The sequence below is a fragment of the Vigna umbellata genome, chromosome 1 (assembly GCF_029865625.1).
Source record: "Vigna umbellata cultivar VRB3 chromosome 1, Vumbellata_1.0, whole genome shotgun sequence".
Taxonomy (NCBI): Eukaryota; Viridiplantae; Streptophyta; class Magnoliopsida; order Fabales; family Fabaceae; genus Vigna; species Vigna umbellata.
The window spans coordinates 103,830,288-103,851,740 of record NC_142165.1 but is presented as its reverse complement, the minus strand read 5'-3'; the positions used below and the strand labels follow the sequence as shown (position 1 = coordinate 103,851,740).

The 21,453-nt window shown below is 40.8% G+C and overlaps 1 protein-coding gene across 3 annotated transcripts; it reads left to right on the top strand.

Annotated features, from left to right (window-relative positions):
* The first annotated feature begins 303 nt into the window (after window positions 1-303).
* On the top strand, window positions 304-20,985 carry LOC124825726 (pumilio homolog 6, chloroplastic-like). 3 transcript variants are annotated; one of them, XM_088105304.1, is made up of 12 exons: window positions 304-453; window positions 672-740; window positions 1,027-1,374; window positions 1,530-1,705; window positions 1,870-3,212; window positions 3,293-3,434; window positions 3,531-3,638; window positions 5,437-5,649; window positions 5,739-5,849; window positions 11,000-11,194; window positions 12,246-12,417; window positions 20,644-20,985. In XM_088105304.1, the coding sequence occupies exons 3-12, from the start codon at window positions 1,089-1,091 to the stop codon at window positions 20,721-20,723; spliced, it is 2,826 nt and encodes a 941-aa protein (XP_087961430.1). In that variant the 5' UTR covers window positions 304-453; window positions 672-740; window positions 1,027-1,088; the 3' UTR covers window positions 20,724-20,985. The 3 variants fall into 3 exon arrangements, with proteins under 3 accessions (XP_087961430.1, XP_047154373.2, XP_087961431.1); XM_047298417.2 differs by having other exon boundaries at window positions 305-453; window positions 20,302-20,695; XM_088105305.1 differs by lacking the exon at window positions 672-740 and having other exon boundaries at window positions 311-453.
* Window positions 20,986-21,453: the final 468 nt, after the last annotated feature.

Genomic DNA, 21,453 nt, shown 5'->3' with positions numbered 1-21,453 from the left:
AAGATGATAGTTTAGAAGAGGGTTGAAAGATAAAACATTTTTGTCATGTGAAATGTACGTTAAGAAAAAAAAAATGAAAACAGAATTCTGTTGGTTGGTTCTTTGTTTGTCCCCCTCTGACGGGTGACAAAAGTCCCAAACACAAACGCGACAGCGCAGTGAGAATAGCAAAACGGAGAGTGCAAGTAAACTTCTCTCTCTTCATGTACATACAAAGTACGAAACGCACTTTTAAAATCTTCGTCCCTTTCTCCACTGCACTGCATTCAACTTACTTGACCCATAACAGTATTCACTATCAATAAATAATAATAATAAACAAAAACATATCAATTCAGTCACACTCATCCTCATCCTTCTCTTTCCAATTTCCGCTTCGATAAGGAATCTAGGGTTTTCATACACACTCATTCTTCACCTCCTAAAGGGAAACTCCCAAACCAGCAACCTAAGGTTCCTTTTCTTCATCCTCCAACTACTTATTCCCTTTTCTTTTCGTCTTTTCTCTTTTGCATTCGTTTTTCACCCTTTTACTCATATCTTCTCAATTTCACTCTTGTTTTTTTTCTTATTCTTCATGTTATTATGAATTGGTAATTTATACGAGGTGATTCTACTTGATTCTTGTTGTGCTTTCTGGTGATACTTGTTTTGTGATCGTGGCTACATAGGTCTCTCCTTGTTTGGATACTGACAAAGTTGAACAAGAAGACGTTCCGCTTGAAATAAAATTTTGAACAGTAAGCGTGCTATGACTTTAAGGAACATTACAATAGCATAATTTAACTCTCTCCGTATTTTGTATCGTGACTTGACTCTGAATTTGCATGGGAGTTTTTTTCGTTACACCTGTGCACTTTCACTCGAAGTAGTATATCGTGACTTTTTTTTTTTGTCAGCTGTTCACTGTGCTATTTCGTTCGTGTTCTTGTTTCTTGTTCTCTGCTTCCGTGCATTTCTGGTGTAATGAATTTATTTTTTCGTTGGAAGTTTACGCTGACGCAACACTTTGTGGGTGCACTTTAGGAGGAAACATAACATTTCTGGTTTCCATTACAAAAGATGGGATAAAGTAATCTTCCAGTAGTATGGCAACTGAGAGTCCAATCAGGATCTCTGAAGCTGGGGGCAAATGGCCTACTCTTAAGGAAGCTGCAACGTTTGGTTCACCATCCCATCATATGGCAACAGAGGATCTGGGTATATTTTTGAATGGCCATAGGTTCCACGGCAGTGGAAGAGATGTGGTACCCAATCGTAGTGGCAGTGCGCCTCCAAGCATGGAAGGCTCATTTCTTGCCATAGAAAACTTATTATCCCAAAACACCACTAGAAATGCAAGGTTGGGATCTCTCAACAGAGCTGTGCAAAAATGTGAGTCTGATGACCAGTTACCAGCTGATTTTGCTTATTTGACTGTTCCATTGTCAACTTAAACACTGGATTTTCTCACCAACTTATAGTATGGGAAATAGAACCATATTTCTAATTATAGGCTTTTAACAGCAATTGGTAATCGTGTTCTGCAGATGATAGCGGTAAAGGGTCCTTTCATTTGTCACGAAAAACACTTGCAACACACAAGGAGGAAGCTGAGGATGATTCAACCCAACAGATTTATGATAATGAGTTAGATAAGGCTAGTGGAAAATGGCATAGACAAGATGTGGCTTCAACATCATCTAAGCACAAAAAATTAGTACTGGTGATTATTGTGATATCAACTTCTTTCTTTTACTATTTTTTGTAAGTTTTTGAGTCCAACATTTGTCTGTAGCCAATCACTTGACCTTTTTCCTTTTTTGCCTCCATAATGTTTTGTATGAATGCATGACTTTTTTTTTTCTGTATTAAAATTCAAACTTTCAGGAAGATCTTCCGCATGCCATGTCACCTGTATATAATAAGTCTCTCGGAGTGGTGGATGAACTAATTGATGTAGATACTGGTTCAAATTCTTCTTATGACCCTTCTGTCTCTACAATGGATGCCATAAAACCTACCATAGGTGGAGATGATATAAGGGTATCATCATATGTTGATTACTCTGCCCCTGTCACAAGCTCATCATCTCTCAATTCCAGTGGAAGCATGGGTTTTAATGATTTAGATGTTACAGTTGTAGAATCTCAATTGAGGGCTCTTACTGTATCTAATCTACCAAATTCAGAAAGTCAGAGTTATGAAGATAAATGGAAGAACAGCGTACAGAATAGTTTGATGCAGCAACGTCACCAAGAAAACTATCCATGTGAAATTCCTAACAATTCTCAAAGTGAAAAATGTGCATATATTGGTATGGAGCAGCCTCTTCACAGTTCAAGCAAGTTCTCATCTGAGCCTGTATTATCTGTACTGCAATCATCTGGGTATACACCTCCACTATATGCTACAGCAGCAGCTTATATGACCTCAACAAATCCTTTTTACACTAATTTTCAGGCTTCAGGTATATATTCTCCACCGTATCTAGGTGCATATCCCTTTAGTCCCACAGCTGTTCCTCCGTATATTGCTGCATACCCTCCTCATGGTTCTGTACCACTTCTTGATGGGGCTACTGGTACTAGTTTTACTCCCCAAGCAGCAGGGGTTTCTTCTATTGTAGGAAACATTTCACATGGTGCTGAAATGATACATGCAAACAAGGTTTTTGGACAATTTGGATTTCCTCTGCAGCCTTCTTTTGGTGAGCCTTTTTACATGCAATATCATCAACAACCTTTTGTGGAGGGATACAGTATACCTGGTCATCTGCTGACACCTAGAGCCAGTGTTGGTGGCCAAATTGGTCCTTATGATTCCCAAAAAAGGCCCAATAGTGATAGTGGTGCTTACTTGGATGAAAAAAAATTACATAATCCAAGAAGTGGTGCTAATTTGAATTCTAATAGAGGTGGGATAATGCATCCTGGTTACTTTGGACACCCTTCAAACATGGCTTACGCAACCCAGTATCCAAGTTCTCCACTTTCTAGACCAGTCTTGTCTGGATACCCAGAAAGTAGTTCTGGCCTTCCAGGTGGAAGGAATGAAAGGAGATCCTCTCCAGCTTCTGGCAAAAACGGAGGTTTATTATCTGGATGGCAAAGTCAAAGAGCCTTAGACAGTGCTCCCAACCCAAAAATTGCAATTTTTCTTGAAGAGTTAAAATCTGGCAAAGGTCGCAGATTTGAGCTATCTGACATCATTGGACACATAGTTGAATTTAGGCAAGTAATATTTTTAGTGATCGTTTTACCTATTATTCCTTGCCTTTGGAAACTAAGTTCATTGTGGTTTTTAACTCCAGCACTGATCAACATGGGAGTCGTTTTATACAGCAGAAGTTGGAAAACTGTGGGGTTGAAGAGAAGGAGTTAGTGTTCAAAGAGGTTCTTCCACATACTTCTAAATTAATGACTGATGTTTTTGGCAATTACGTAATTCAAAAGGTGTGTTTTAAAGTTATGTACATTGTTATTAACTACTTTATGGTTGTCAGCAATCTGTTATGCTCTAATTTGTCTGTTTTCCTCTCCTGTGCATAGTTTTTTGAGTATGGAAGCCCTGAGCAGAGGAAAGAACTTGCAAATTGTCTTCTTGGTCAAATACTGCCTTTAAGTCTTCAGATGTATGGCTGTCGTGTAATTCAAAAGGTGTGTAATTTGTAATGATTCTCATATAACAGTAAGACATTGGTCTATATTTATATCAGTTGTTTGTCTTGAAATCTATTGCAATATGGTTACAAGATATGCTCATGGGTTTTATTCAGTGTGTGAGGCTTAGGATCTCTTATTGAGATTTATTAATGATCTAAATAATTGAAGATCCTACTAAAGAATTTGCAAGAAGTCTGGCTTTTTGCAAATTACAATCTGAAAATGGGGCTGCTTATCTCAAAATTTAATCTTTCCTTCTTGTAACCAAGGTGAGCTCCTGGCATAACTGACAAAATCAGTTTGTTTGCAATAGACAAAGATTAAAACATACGGTCTGCTATTTGTTTTCCATGTCAAATACAATTTACATATTTCCTATTGTTAGAAACTCTGGTTTTTGAAGGGCAACTTTTTCACATATCTGCAGGGGGGATTGGTGAATCAGTGTCAACATGAGTTTATCATGTGTAAACAATGGATTGTAAAAAGAAGGAAGTAAGAGGTTTTAGAAGAAAAATACCATGATTTGAGCATGTTCTTTGTGCTCCCTTTCTACATAGATACTCTCACTTGGAGAAGAGGGAAACTGAATATTTATTTAATATTTTTTTTTCAATACAAGCTCTCCCCGTCCCCTAAATGGATTGTAAAAGGAAGGAAGTAAGAAGTTTTAGAAGAAAAATGCCATGATAAGATCATGTTTTCTTTTTTCAAGGGATTTTAGTTCGGTATGGTACAAGGTTTAGTAGGGGATCATAACCTAATTCTGTTAATAATAAATACTTAAGATTAAAAACAGAGAAAATATATGTTTAGAGGGCTTGAAGGACCCTTCTCATGTTCTTCTATTTATATTGATAGAGTTGATACAATAGGCAGATGGAAGATCAAACGACTGCCCTAGATTGCTAGGTACAGAACTAGGTACAATAAGTAGAGATAACTCAACACACTACTCCCTACTTTAGTCCTACTAACTACACTAGCATAAGTAGACTTAATAATTATTCCAACACAAATAAACTAGATAAACTTCCTGCATTAGTAATAAAAGGGTATAGGGAGAGTTAGTTGGGAATTAGTTTAGAGTTTTGAGAAGAAATTGTTAGGGAGAGAACCAGGTCACTCAAGTTTAAATACCTGGGAGTTAGAGAGGAGAGTTTCCACTGTATCATTTTAATTCTCTAGTTTTCTGTCACACTAATACTGAGTGGAGTTGTTTAGCCTGTAAAATTCATTTGTTCTTATTTCTTTCAAATATAATTTCCAACAATCTTTATACTGTCTTAACCTTTTTATCTACTATTGCACGAGTCTTAGATTGCTTGTACTTGGTGCTCAGTTAATGCTCCTAAATTCTGAAGTTTTATTTGTGTTACGGAAGAAGTTGAAAATAGATAAAGTTATAGATTCAGATTAATACCTGAGTTGAGAACTTATGCTAATAGGGATGTGGGCCAATTGGTTGACCGTGTTAATGGGCCTAGGATTTTACTGATTTACAGTAGAAGCAAGCATGGATCACAAGGAGAATAAAGTGGGGAGAAGAGTTAGTTAAGGGAATGGAGGGGAGGGGTTTGTTACAGAGAAAGAGACTGGAGGATAGGGGGGAAGGAGAAGTCAAGATGTGGAATCTGGCCATTGTGACTTAGGCTCTTAGTTCTTGGAGTAATGAGATTTGTTTCTTTTCATTCATTTTCCCTATATTGGGAAATACAAGTTTTTCCAAATTATTCCGTGTGTCAGACTGAATTATCATTTCATATTTATCTCAATTTTGGTGCCTGTGCAGGCTCTTGAGGTTATCAATCTTGAACAGAAAGTTCAGCTTGTTCATGAGCTAGATGGAAATGTCATGAGATGTGTCCGTGACCAAAATGGGAATCATGTAATACAGAAGTGCATTGAATCTATTCCAACTAAAAACATTGACTTTATAATATCTGCATTTCGTGGTCAAGTTGCTATTCTATCTATGCATCCTTATGGTTGCCGAGTCATACAGGTAAGGTTATTTATTGCAGTTACCTTTCCCGTCAAGGACTTGATGCTTCTTCGATAGTGCATTTAGTCCCATGATAATATTTCTTGTAGAGAGTTTTAGAGCATTGTTCGGACGAGGTTCAATGTCAGTTCATTGTGGATGAAATCTTGGAGTCAGTTTTTACTCTTGCTCAGGACCAGTATGGTAATTATGTTGCTCAGGTTAGTTACTATCTGTCTCATGCATTTAATTGTAATATTGATTTTTAGCAGTGGGTAGTGCGTTGTGTTGCATGGTAGAAACTGAATAAAATTGGAGCTATAGACATGGCCTTTCTATCATTTATACAATTATAAATAGCAACATGTTTTTTCTGTCTGAATTTTTTTTCTGTTGATTTCATATATTTCTATAATTTCTTGTTCATCTTATTTGTATTTCACCTCATTTAAGCAGTATCCTATTTCAAAGAAATTCCATATAATTTATAAAGCTTTTGTGCTTTGATGATTGTTTTGGGCAAGGGAAGTTAGCTGGTCTTGCTTTGACATGTTCTCTATTGACTATCAAGAAAGCCATAAAGCACCTGTTAGTTGAGCTGATGGATGTGAATTTGGCTAATTCTATTTAGATACATCTGTTAAATATGAATTGGGTTCTAAATCACAAACTCAAACGGTATTCTACAGGGTGGCCTTTATATTGTTTTTCCAAAATATTGTCTTTCAAAATATTATTACAAAGTGGTCTTAAACTTGCACAAGTGGTAGTGACTTGTGTCTTTTAACCAAGTGGTTTGGTACACTGGGGATGTCACTTTAGGTATTAAATTAAACGATTCTGCAATTTTTTATGTATAAAAAAAAAATACTTATGCATGCTCACCGTAATGTACACGAGAGCTCTAGATAAACATGTATGGAGCCCACTCTCGCTCACTATTTCTCCAGGATGGTTCATATTTTTTCACTTGATGGGCATGTGCAACTATTGTAGTATCAGTTTCGTAAATTTACAGGCAAATAATTTTATATTGTTCAAACTGCAGAGGACATTACATTTATTAAGAAAAGAATTTATTCATTTTTATGTGTGCTGGACGTTGTGAATTGGCAGTGGTTGTCTATTATGAACTCACTACATTGTATGTGAGATAGGGAAGTACTGATGCTTGAGTTAGTAAAATTGTACAAAGGCTTTTTTGAGGTTTCACGAGGGAACGACCCTATTCGTTCTTCAAATTAAATTTTGTACATATTTTCTCTGTGCACTTTGTTAGGATATTTATCCTATTTTATCATCATTATAGTGTGTCAAGGGTTACCCTATTTATCATGATTATATTGTGTTTAGGGTTACCCTATTTATCATGTACTTGTGTATCAATTTATTCTTATAAATAGAAGATTGTGAGAGGGATTAATTAAGCCCTCTAGAATTATTGTGAGGTATCACCAGTGGCCTTAAAAATTTCATCTTTTCTTAAATACCTCAATGAGCAGTCTTGTTCTGGTTTCTATCTAGTCTCCAAACCCTAGTTGTTGTCCGCAACTGTCCAACACTATTTGTCGCTGTCTGGCACAGTTTGCCGGTGTCTGGTGTCGTTTGTCACTGTCGGGTGCCATTTACTGTTGGCACTATTTTTCCACTGTGAGGAGCTATCCACATAAGTTTGTCACCATCACCTCTGTTCCTGCCGTCCGCTAATGCCCGCCACCGACCACCGCCACAGTTCAGTCTAGCGACCAATGGATTTGGATTGCCTTCTTGAGCCATGGTCAACCTTGCCTGTGTCAAGGGCTAGTTCTCATCCAAGCACCGCCACGTGCGCCACATCTGTTCAACCTCTGTCGCCGCTGCCGTCTTGTTTTCTCTGGCGAAGTTAGGGGTTTTGTGTGCATCGAGGAGGGCAACCCATCCCTAGTCATTGTCTCATTCTCATCCACACGCGCTGTTAGGCACGACTTCTCTCCGATAAGCTTCCGGCGCTTGTTTGTCACATGCCACCTTCCCGCTATCGGAATCACATCGCGTCACTGTCGTTCGTCTCGCTCGTCCAAATAAAAAAAGAAAAACTTTCTGTTTCAACATTTTACTCTATTTCAACATTGTTCTTTAGCCTCTTTCATAATGTGTGTTTAGCTTTGCATATTGTAGCAACTGTGATGTTCCTGATGGCTTGTGTCATTTATTTACAAGTCTTCAAGGAGAGTCAGTGCTATTAGTTGGTTAACACCAAGGAATTTTAATACCAAAGTCATAGGTTGAAGGTTACTCATGGCATGAGGGAAGTCTATTTCTATCAAGATTCAGAATCTTAGCCAAACAATTTCACTAGTCCCTTGTCATATTTGTTTTTGGATCCTTTGATGAATAAATGAGCCCCTTATGATCTTCCACCTTCACGATTTGTCATTGGCGCGTCGTCATTTACGTTGTTTGTCGTGAGGGGAGTATGTTTCCAGCCACTGCATGTCCCATTCAGCCACTGTAGGTCCCATCACCTCGTCAGTCAGTGATGGTAGTCCCTGTAGTTTTGTCGCTTCCAGCCATTACAGGCCCCATCAGTCGGTGATGATATTTTAGTCCCTACAGTTTGTCGTTGTCTACTATTGTTGGCTGTCATCCACTTTTAATGGAAATCTCATTTATCAAAGGCATGCTTGTTGAAGTTTTGTAGTGTTAGTTGAAGGTTTGTGGTTGTCCACTGATGGCCAATATTATTCTCCATAAGCTGTTGTGAGTTGTTTGTCAATCTGTGTTTTTGCACTTTTGCTATCCGTTGACCATTATCATCGGTTTGCTGCACACTCTTGAAGACGAGTCCTATATTTCAAGAAGAGTTTCTTTGGCTATGCTGGATTGTGAGTTCAATTTGGTTTATAGACATTCTTTCTCAATGGTATGAAGCATATGTGTATCTTGTTCGAAGCCAAAGTTACCACGTCTATTATCTCGACATTTTAGACAAGTTGATTTTGTTAGATTGTGTTAGGATATTTATCCTATTTTATCATCATTATAGTGTGTTAAGGGTTATCCTATTCTGGTATGGTATCCTATTCTTTGAACAAACTCCTTACTTCTCTCTATCTGTTTAGGATGTTTCTATCCTCCAGCAGGTCCTTCCTATTCCAATGGCTGAGTCAAATAGCTCCATTGTCTCTGTCATTCCAAGTCTTGATCACAATCCTTCTACACCTGTTTCTCCACATACTGAGATCATCCCACACAGGCCCCAATGGATAGTCCACCTCCCCAAGACAATGGTGAATCTCCTACTTTAGATTCTTCACCTCCTCCTACGCCTCCTGGTGCAAATGATTCAGCATGGCCTATTGCCCTTAGAAAAGGTACTCGTTCCACTCGAAACCCTCATCCCATTTATAATTTTCGAAGCTATCATCATTGTCGCCCTCCTATTTTTCTTTTATCCTTAGTATCATCTGTTGTTATACCCAAGAATGTGAAAGAAGCACTTGATCATCCTGGATGGCGACAAGCTATGATTGCAGAAATGCAGGCTCTTGACCACAGTAATACTTGGGAGCTAGTGCCCCTTCCCCCAGGAAAAAAGGCGGTTGGTTGTCGATGGGTGTATGCAGTTAAAGTTGGCCCTGATGGTGATATTGATCGGCTCAAAGCTCGGCTTGTTACAAAAGGTTACACTCAGGTTTATGGTCTTGATTATTGTGACACTTTCTTTCCTGTAGCCAGGATGACTACTATTCGTTTCTTCTTTGCCATGGCAGCCATTCGTCATTGGCCACTTCATCAATTGGATATCAAGAATGCCTTCCTACATGATGATCTTGAGGAAGAAGTTTATATGGAGCAACCTCCTGGGTTTGTTGCTCAGGGGGAGTCTGGTATGGTATGCAAATTGCATCGATCTCTATATGGCCTCAAGTAGTCCCCACGTGCTTGGTTTGGAAAGTTTAGCTCCATTGTTCAAAAATTTGGGCTAAAACGCAGTGAAGCAGACCATTCAGTTTTGTATTGTCATTCTTCTCTCGGGAAATGTGTTTACTTAATAGTATATGTTGATGATATTGTCATTACAGAAAATGATGCTGTTGGAATATCTCAACTAAAAGAATACTTGTGTAGACATTTTCAAACCAAGGATCTTGGAAGTCTCAAATACTTCTTAGGCATTGGAGTAGCGCAATCAAAAGATGGAGTTGTAATCTCCTAAAGGAAGTATGCTCTTGATATATTACAAGAAATAGGCATGATTGATTGTAGACCGGTAGACAGTCCCATGGACCCAAATAAAAAATTAAGGACAGAAGAAGGTGAATTATTCTCCGATCCAGAGAGGTATAGGAGGCTGGTTGGAAAACTGATTTATCTCACTATTACAAGGCCAAATCTATCCTTTGCAGTTGGAGTGGTTAGTCAGTTCATGCAGGCTCCATGTGTTGACCATTGGAATGCTCTCATTCGCATTCTAAGGTATGTAAAGAAGGCTCCCGGGCAAGGATTGTTATATGAAGATAAAGGAAGCATTCAGGTCTCTGGGTATTGTGATGCAGATTGGGCGGGTTCACCTATTGATAGACGGTCTACTACAGGATATTGTGTTTTTCTGGGAGGAAACATTATTTCATGGAAAAGTAAGAAACAGAATGTAGTAGCTCGATCAACCGCGGAAGCCGAGTATAGGACAATGACATCACTAACATGTGAACTTATATGGGTGAAACAATTCCTTCAAGAGGTTAAATTTTGTGACATCCATACTATGAAGATGTATTGCGACAATCAAGCTGCTCTCCACATTGCATCAAATCCAGTGTTTCACGAGAGGACTAAACATATAGAAATTGATTGTCATTTTGTTCGTGAAAAGTTGTTGACCAAAGAAATATGTACTGAGTTTATTGGGTCAAACGATCAACTCGCAGATGTATTGACCAAGTCATTAAGGGGTCCTCGGATTGAGTTTATTTGTTCCAAGCTTAGTACATACAATTTGTATGCTCCAGCTTGAGAGGGAGTGTTAGGATATTTACCCTATTTATCATGATTATATTGTGTCTAGGGTTACCCTATTTATCATGTACTTGTGTATCAATTTATTCTTATAAATAGAAGATTGTGAGAGGGATCAATTAAGCCTTCTAGAATTATTTTACAGTTTAATTCTCAAGTCACTTAAATTCTTGTGTTTAAGGAATGTTCTAGGTACTCTTCTGCTTTCTTTGGCCTTTCATACTAGTTTTTTATAGTTGTGTTGATTTATAATGCCTTTTCAAATAGCTTTATCTATAAGCTTTGAATGATATGGATAAATTCTGGGGTTTACATACCTATTTGCATTTTGCACATGGGGTATCTTTATGATGCTATGCTTTTACCTTTACAGCATGTGTTGGAGAGAGGAAGGCCTCAGGAAAGGAGTCAAATTATTAGCAAGCTTTCGGGACATATTGTTCAATTAAGCCAGCATAAATTCGCATCAAATGTTGTTGAGAAATGCTTGGAGTATGGTGATTCCACTGAACAACAGCTGCTAATAACAGAGATTGTTGGACATGACAAACCACATGATAATTTGTTGGTGAGCATTAACTTTTCAAGCATGCATAATATTGCACATCTGAGTATTAAATTTGTGGACATGATACCTTTTTCACCTGCTTGTTAAAATGGCGTACACTTGTGCATATAACATTCTAAAATGACAACAGTCACCTGCAGAATCAATGAAATGAGTGTTAATTGCTTGAAATGAGTGTTAATGGGTTGAAGTTAGTTTGAAATTTGGTGCTGGGGGCTTGTTAACTGATGCTCATGGCAAGTTATAACACTTACCAGGAACTGAAGTAAACAAATGCAAAGAAACAGGGAAGGAAGAGACATTATTCTATGGTTTAACTGAACCTTACATCTGAGGTTTCAGTAATTTTTCTTTAGAGAATCATGTTATCAATTTATTATTCCTTGTGATTGCTACTGTTTTGCAGAAACAAAAATAACATTTAACATTGTGTTGTTTGATATATAACATCACCTCGAAGTTCACGCCAAACTTTTTGCTCACATGCTATTATAAAGTTGAAATATTAAAATGCAGTGACCAGGAACTAGGATTCCTTTACTTTTTGTAGGCAACTAGACTGTCTGACTGTTTATTATAATGTTTAGCTCATATATAATCAATGCGATCCTGATACCTACCCCAAACAAATCTGCTTAAACTGTCTGTCTTCTGGTTAGTAAGAGTTATGGTAAAAGGAGGGACTTATATTCCCATCACTAGTTTTTTAATGTTTTACCTATAACTGATACAATAACCATACCAGAGGTTTTAGGGCTGTTGTATTTCGTTGTTTTATTTGACTAATCTAGAATCTTTCAAGTTGCATTTTTTTAGTTGATTTGAGGCACTAAAACTACTCTAAGATCCCTTTTCTATTCTAATGATGAGCTGGAATTATTGATTTTTCCATATATGATTATTATTATTATGCTGGCATTTAGAATTCTTGAGATCTTCTAAATTATTACAACGGTAGAGTGTTCTTGAGCACTACATGCGATGTAAATTATGCTATAATTTTTTGGGGTTTGTACTCTTGCTTACTATCCCATGCTTGATTTAATTGTAGACAATGATGAAAGATCAATTTGCAAATTATGTGATCCAGAGGATTCTTGAGATCTGTTCTGAAAGTCAAAGAGCGGTGTTACTTTCTCGCATAAGGCTTCATGCTCATGCTTTGAAGAAATACACTTATGGAAAACACATTGTGGCTCGGTTTGAACAGCTACTTGGGGAAGGTGTGTACACCTAGTACTTTGGTTTAGCTTGATTGACAATACACGGGTTGTGGTTTGTTTACACAAATTATGATCACATTCTTTTAGTATTATAACCAAATCCTGGTTTGTTTACACGAGACATGATTGCATTCTTCAAGGAATATGTAATGAGGTAGGTAGTACCGGAGAAAATGTGCTTGAGCTTTGCTAGGTGGTGCTGACTCATTTTTCGAATGTTGAAGGACTAAATAGTGTAATAAAGGAATAGTGTTTAATCTTTCTGGTTAGGGGTAATATAATCCAGTAGAAGAGTTGATGAACTTTTGGATTGAACGCATGCATCTCTTCAAAGCGTTTAGGATTATCCTCATGGATGTTATTGTCTTCAACATTTGCATTTCTTCTTAACATGTAAATGTTATCTTCAACTGATGATGATGACAGTATTTAACAAAACGTATTGCTACTTGAGCATGCCAAAATTCTAAATAATATTCTATAAGAACCACAGGCACTTCTTGGTAGAAGTTCCGATATGTATCCTTGTCAGACACTACATGTTACGTGCCTGACCACGTAACTTGCCTTACACCGTGAATGGAACGAAACTCTCGTGAATAAAAACGCGTTATTATTGAAACTCTGGAAATCACGAACCAACTAATGACTGGGAGCAGGTTCTCCTTCAGTCACACGAGAGCATAACCTCTCTTACAATATTCAAAATAATCAAAAACATATCCTGACCCTAGGTGCCTCTCCTAATTAATACTAATTACTCCTTCCAGAAATGGTAAGGAATAATCATAATTGCCAATTTATTATAATTAAACTTAATTGCCTAATTAATATAATTATCTGGAAAGAATAAATCTGTCCTTATTAACTCTATTTATTACTGCCTTAATTACAAAAATACTCTGCCTATCCTTCCGCTAGCCAGCTATTTATTATGGACGCTCGTTCCTGTTAGGACGCTCGTCCTCGCCCATCGTAGGGACGCTCGTCCTCTCGTCCCTGTTAGGACGTTCGTCCATGTTCTGCTCGTCCTCGCTCGTCCTCGCCCCTTGCTCCGAACGTTCGTCCATGTTAGGACGTTCGACCTCGCCCACCATCTCCCTCCTGTATTTCTTCCTCTCATACACTCGCCAGGCCCTAACATTACCCACCCCCTGAAGATCAACCTTGTCCCCAAGGTTGAAATCAGGATATTGGTCTTGGATGGTGAGGGCATCTTCCCATGTAGCCTCGTCAGGTCCTCCCTCTTGCCATTCGACCAAGACTTCCTGTCGTGCGTCCGTCCCCTGGTGCACTTGCCGGTTGTCCAACACTCTGACCGGTCGTGGAGACGGTTCTTCCACCTCCAGATCTTGGGGTAACTCTGACTCGACCTGGTGGTCCCCTGTTGCCTTCTTTAATTGTGACACATGGAACACGGGATGTATTCGGGCGGTCTCTGGTAATTGCAGCTTAAATGCGACTGCTCCTACCTGCTGAATGACCAGGAAGGGACCAAAATAGCGAGCGGCCAACTTAGACTGCACCAGGGACGACATCGTCGTTTGACGGTGAGGTCTAATCTTCAGATAGACCCAATCTCCCACTCCTACTTGGGACGGTCTTCTTGCCTTATCTGCCTGCCTTACCATTAATTCCTGTGCCCTGGCTAGATGGAACTTTAGCTGTCGGAGGGCTTCGTCTCTGGTCTGTAATTCCTGACTGACGGACTCCACTAAAGTTTCTCCTGGGACGAACCTATGCAGGGAAGGTGGCGGTCGTCCGTAGACAGTTTCAAATGGCGTGCATTTGGCTGATTCCTGATAGCTGGTGTTGTACCAATATTCCGCCCATGGAATCACAGCGCTCCAGCCCTTGGGCTGCTCAGAACAAAAACATCTCAGATACCCTTCCAGGACCCTGTTGAGGACCTCCGTCTGTCCATCCGTCTCCGGGTGATAGGCTGTGCTCATCTTCAGTCGCGTGCCTTGTAACTTGAACAACTCCTTCCAAAAATTACTTAAGAACAGTGGATCCCGGTCACTTACGATCGAGAGTGGTACCCCATGTAAGCGGACAACCTCTTTCACGAATATTTCGGCTATGGTGCGAGCGGAATATGTTTTAGGGGTATGAAGTGACCGTATTTGCTGAGTCGATCCACCACCACTAATACAGCATCATATCCTCTAGACTTGGGTAGTTTGACAATAAAGTCCATACTTATCTCCTCCCAAATGGCGTTGGGAATGGGTAACGGCTGCAGCAGTCCTTGCGGAGATGAGGTTAGATATTTATGCTGTTGACAGACTAGACAGTGGGCCACGAATTCGGTCACTGCTTTCTTCATTCCCACCCAATAAAGTGATTGTGCCACCTTGCGGTACGTCCGGTAAACCCCTGAATGGCCCCCTGTGTGTGTGGAATGAAATTCGGCTATCAGCTTGGGCACCCAGGCCGAACGCGCTGACAGCACGAGCCTCCCTTTATAGTGCAAGCGCTCGTTCTCCAGCGTGAACGAGGGGTGGGAGTTGGGGTCTTTCTTTAAGTCCTCAATCACCTTCCGTAGCTCCTCATCCGCCTCGACTTCCTCCAAAATCTCTCTGAAATCTTGCCAATATGGCCGAACCACCACCGTCAACTCCTTCTCGTCCCTCAGCTCATCCTCATCCTTGCGGGATAGGGCGTCAGCCACCTTGTTGGTCACCCCGGATTTGTACACGATCTCAAAGTCGTATCCCAGGAGCTTTGCCAGCCAATTCTGCTGATTTTGAGTGGTGATGCGTTGCTCCAAGAGATACTTCAAACTTCTCTGATCCGTGTGAACCACAAACCGTTGCCCCAATAGGTACGGCCTCCAATGTTGTATGGCCAAAACCAGGGCCATGAGTTCCTTCTCATAGATTGACTTCCCTAACGTTCCCTCCGATAGCGCTTTGCTAAAGAAAGCTATGGGCTGCTTCCCTTGCATGAGTACCGCTCCTATCCCTCTTCCGGATGCGTCACACTCAATGTGGAATGGCTGATTAAAATCCGGAAGGATCAATACCGGTGCTGTCGTTATGGCCTTCTTCAACTTAAGCATGGCGTCCTCTGCTTGCTCCGTCCACGCGAACTGTCCTTTCTTGAGGAGGTCGGTCAAAGGCCGGGCAATCTTCCCATAGTCCTTTACGAACCTCCTGTAGTAGCCTGTCAGCCCTAGGAAACCCCTCAAAGCCTTTACTGTCTTCGGTTTCTCCCACTCCATCACTGCCCGCACCTTGTCCTCGTCCATCTCTACCCCTTTCTCTGATATCCGATGGCCCAAATACCCTATTTGAGTTCTGCCGAAGTCGCACTTCTTCCGGTTGGCCACCCATCTATGTGCCACCAATTCCCTTAGCACCGTCGCCACCTGTTCCAAGTGCTCGTCCCAGGTGCGGCTATACACCAGTATATCATCAAAGAATACCAGTACGAACTTCCGCAAGTAAGGCTGTAACAGTTGGTTCATGGCACTCTGAAAAGTGGCTGGCGCGTTGGTTAGGCCGAACGGCATTACCATGAATTCGTAGTGGCCCTGGTGCGTCCGGAAAGCCGTCTTCTCTATGTCACCAGCTCCCATTCGTATTTGATGATAGCCTGATTTTAAATCCACCTTCGAGAAGTACTTGGCTCCCCGCAGTTCGTCCAACAACTCCTCTATCAAGGGAATAGGGAATTTGTCAGGCACGGTGGCTCGGTTTAGGGCCCTGTAGTCCACACAAAACCGCCAGCTGCCATCTTTTTTTTTCACCAAAATTACAGGGCTTGAATACGGGCTGGTGCTTGATCTTATGACGCCTGCCGCCAGCATTTCCGCCACCTGTTTCTCAATCTCCTCCTTCATTACATGGGGGTACCTGTACGGCCTTACATTTACGGGGTCTGTACCTTCCTTCAAGGGAATTCGATGAACCATTCCTCTATCAGGCGGAAGTCCCTCCGGCTCCTGAAACACTTCAGCGTATCGCTCCAGTATTCGCTGCATGTCGAGCGTCTGCGTCCGAGTCAGTTCTGGACCGAACGTCTCTTTTTCCGGAACGTACGGTTTGGGTTCCTTCTCCTTCTCTGCCTTTCCTAGCTCCCACACTAATAACCAGACCTCGACTTCCGTCATTTTAAGCAAAGCTGACGGTTCCACCAACCTCCTAGTTAGCGTTGGATCTCCCTTGATAATCACCCTGTTCCCGGCCTGTACGTACGCCATGGTTAGCTGCCTCCAATTTATGACTACCTCGCCCAGCTTAGCCAACCATTCGACCCCCAGAATCACATCCACTCCGCCTAATTCGAACAAGTGAAAACGTTCGTTGATCACTATCTCCCCTACCTGGATCGTTACTGACTCACAACAGCCTCGCGTCTCCTTCCTCCGTCCATCCCCCAAGCTCACCCGGTAGGGTGGTGTATCCACTACGGGTAAGGATAGTTCTTCCACCAGCTCCCTGCTTATGAAGTTGTGGCTGGCGCCACTGTCAATCAGGATCAGCACCTGATGCGTCCCTATTTGGCCGTGCAGCTTCATCGTTTGGGGCTGGGTGAGCCCTCCAGCTGAGAAAGCAGACAGCTCCAGTTGTTCGCATTCTACCTCCACCTCTTCTTCCCCTCCGGGCTCCTCTTCTTCGGCCAATATCAGCGTCCGAATTCCTCTTTCTGGACAGCGGTGGCCTGGACCGTACGGTCCTCCGCATCGGAAACACTTCCCCTCCTCCCTTCGCTTGACGTACTCCGCGTACGGTAAATCCCGTACGTTCCTGCCTTGCGCGTTGGAGAACGTACGCTCATCCCCTCTCCTGGGGCCTCCTTCGGCGTTCGTCCGGTTCTGGGTGTTGCGGCTAGGGTCCACCCTTGCCACTGACCCGCTCGTCTTTCCCCACGACTGCCCCTTGTTGCTGATTCCTCCACTCACCCGCGTCCCTGCTTGGAACGCCTCTACGTCCCTGGCTAGTCTCATGACATCCATGAAGTCCTTTGGGTCTAGCAACCTGAGTTGGTTACGAATCCCCTCTTGTAGGCCGGCCATGAAATACCCCATTAATTGTGCCTCGGGCATTTGTTCTGCTTGACTCGCCAATACCTCGAATTCCTGGATGTAGTCTCCCACGGAACCCGACTGTCTGCAGGCTGCCAGTCTCTCAAAGACCGTTCCTTGGTTTCGGCCTCCAAACCGAACCACTAATGCCTCCTTTAACCCGGCCCATGACCGGTTTCGGGCTTTCTCCCTCCAAAACCTGAACCAGTGTCCTGCTATTCCCTCCATGCTGATGTACGCCAGCCGCAACTTCTCGTCCTCGGGCACCCCTTGGAGTTCGAAGAATTTGTCCGCCCTATAAATCCAGTTCATAGGTTCGCTGCCTTCGAATACGGGCAATTCAACCTTCTTCCTCCAATAAGGTTGCTCTTCTCGGTGTCCCCCTCCTAAGCCTCCTCCAGCTCTCTCATCCTCGTCATTCCTTCTTCCATTTACTGACCCCTGGCTACTATCTAGGCGTCCCTCCTCCCGTCGACCTCGCTCGCCTAGTATCCTTACTAGTTCCTGGACTGCCGATTCCAGCCCGCCCATGGAGATTTCTAGGGTCTCGATCCTCCCGTCCATAGCAGTCATTTTTCCTTCCATTACGCTCTCCACCCTTCAAATTGATCCGGCAGGTCGGACCAATTTGTTACGTGCCTGACCACGTAACTTGCCTTACACCGTGAATGGAACGAAACTCTCGTGAATAAAAACGCGTTATTATTGAAACTCTGGAAATCACGAACCAACTAATGACTGGGAGCAGGTTCTCCTTCAGTCACACGAGAGCATAACCTCTCTTACAATATTCAAAATAATCAAAAACATATCCTGACCCTAGGTGCCTCTCCTAATTAATACTAATTACTCCTTCCAGAAATGGTAAGGAATAATCATAATTGCCAATTTATTATAATTAAACTTAATTGCCTAATTAATATAATTATCTGGAAAGAATAAATCTGTCCTTATTAACTCTATTTATTACTGCCTTAATTACAAAAATACTCTGCCTATCCTTCCGCTAGCCAGCTATTTATTATGGACGCTCGTTCCTGTTAGGACGCTCGTCCTCGCCCATCGTAGGGACGCTCGTCCTCTCGTCCCTGTTAGGACGTTCGTCCATGTTCTGCTCGTCCTCGCTCGTCCTCGCCCCTTGCTCCGAACGTTCGTCCATGTTAGGACGTTCGACCTCGCCCACCATCTCCCTCCTGTATTTCTTCCTCTCATACACTCGCCAGGCCCTAACACTACATGAATTCTTCAGTTGCATTTTTATGATTCTTTTACTTTAAGAACTTTTATACCAATGTTGATTAGAATACATCATTATTGGAATACGAACATTGAATAACGTTGGAGCTATATATTGACTAACTTCTACTCCGATGGGATAAATTGACGTGTGTTATCCCTTGAACTTGCATGTACTTAGAAAGTTAATAAATTGAATGCTTTATTTTTAGTTCCATTCTATAAAATTATGATATTATATTTTAAATATTAGTTAATAATTATTATTTATTTATTCCGATTTAACAAGAGTTGAGTAAGTAAATCTTGAATGAGTACTTTAACTAGTTTGATAACGAATTTAGTTTTAAAAACATAAGGAGGGAAGAGTGGGATTCACCTTAACCAAAGGAGAGAAATTTTTTTTTTGTTAGAATAATTAGATCTATGTATCATCATTAAGCCTAAGTAGGGTGTAGTGTGCTATATATTTATTAGTTGTACCTATAGTGGTACCTAGTTATGTACCTAGGTGTATAGTATAATCTCTTAATCTTTCATGTACTCTTGTATCAATTCTTTATTATAAATAGAAGATTGTGAGAGGGATCTCAATATGGCCCTCTAAAAATATATTTTTCTGTTTTAATCTCAAGTTGTACCAAAGCGGGTCGATTCCGCTTTGGTTTCTATCTCGTCTTATCCATTGGCATTAGTTATTGTTGTTCGCATCTGTCCGGTGTCGTTTGCCGCTGTATGTGGTTGTCCAATCCTTATCTGCAACTTTCCACTGTCGTTTGAAGCTATCCAACACTGTCATCCATAGTTCTTTTCCGTTTCACTGATGTCTGTTGCTATTCGCCATCGTTCATCGTTGCAGGCGACCACCGGATCTAGACTGTCTCTCCGACCAACCTCGCCGGTGTCGAGGTCAAATTCTTTGCCATGGGCTGCCACGAGCACCGTCTTTGTCCGCTGCACCTAGGCGCATACGGTTAATGCGCCGCCTTCTTCTTGTCAGAATGTCACCGTGCCACCTCCATACTTGTTTTAGACCCTCTCTCTCTGATTTGACTCTCAAAACTTCATTTCAATAAGCTCAGAAGCCACCCTTGTAGAAAGTCACATAGGGTGAATTATTCTCCTCTCTCTTTGTCCCTTAATAGAAATTAACGATAGAAGAAGGTGAATTATTCTCCGATCCAAAGAGGTATAGGAGGCTGGTTGGAAAACTGATTTATCTCATTATTACAAGGCTGGATCTATCTTTTTGCAGTTGGAGTGGTTAGTCAGTTCATGCGATATGTTCACCTATTGATAGACAGTATACTACTGGATATTGTGTTTTCCTGGAAGTAAACATTATTTCATGGAAAAGTAAAAAACAAAATGTAGTAGCTTGTCAACTGCTGAAGTTGAACATAGCACTAACATGTAAACTTATATGAGTGAAGCCATTCTTTATTATAAATAGAAGATTGTGAGAGGGATCTCAATATAGCCCTCTAGAAATATATTCTTCTGTTTTAATCTCAAGTTTTTTATTGCCTAATTTTGTTCTCTCTTCTTTCCTCTGTAGCAATCAATGTGTAAGAGTACATCTTTTATGCTTTCTTATCCCTATACTTTACGTGCAGAGAACCAAAGTCCTGGGCCTTGATGACAAGCAAGGGTCTTGTACAATGCGTATGTGGCCTGCAAACATAACAACTAACATGTATTTCTCTATCACAGGAGATAGATGAGATATTGACCTTTGGGCTTCCTATTGAATAAATGAATGCTACTGTGTCTTCATATATGCTGCCCCTGGATAGTTCCGATATTCATGACTTCAAATGTTTGTGTATGCATATATGTTGTGCACTTAATGTAATTACGTTATTTAAGGGATTGGTTTGTATTATTGCTTGAGTATAATCAGTTGGAAGGAGAAATCTTTCGTGATGTAAATTTACTGGATCTTCTCTGCTTTACAGTGATTTTCTATAGGAAAGAACTGGGCTCGACCAAGTGTTTGTCTCTCCTTAATATCCGCTCCCTCTTCCTTAGGGTCTGAGTATTGATTTAATTGAGCACGGTTAAGCTAATTGGTGGCTGTTTTAATACTCCATTTGTCCGAAGGAGGATGCTTGTTGATATTAGGGTGTTGTCGCTAACAGGTGAAGTTGCCTACTTGTGCTAGATTTAAAGAAATGGCGTTATACCCAAAATTATTATTGGTGCTTGAACACACTTCAGATAAAATCAAAAGTATGCATTAAGTTTATGCTGGAATGATTTCATTTTCATCTTAAGATTTTGATTATCTTCTATGATCATTTTGCTCAGGTGAATATTGTTCAGGATTTAACCTTTAAATTTTTTAGAGCTCGACATGAGCTGCGAGCTTGACGTGTACTAAGTTTTCAGTTTTACGCTTAAAACTCAATTGATAATTTGATCAACTGAAGTTCATATGATCTATTGATGCAATAAAAATAACTGAAGTTCATGCGTACATACACAATTTACCCGTGTGTATGTAAGGGTGAACCAAAGGCGTGAAAAACTTTTCAAATTAAGCACATGAACATAAATTTCAAATTTTACTCGTTTTACTTTGATATTTCGGTCGATTTAAACTTTCAAATGCTGCTTGCTATGATAAATTAAAAATAGCTACAGAAGTATGAAATGCGATAAATATGAACCCATAAATATTAGTCAGATTCTGTAAGTCAAAACTATAATATAATTGAAACGATACTTGTACTCTGGAATTGTGAGCATCAACAATTAAATGCATA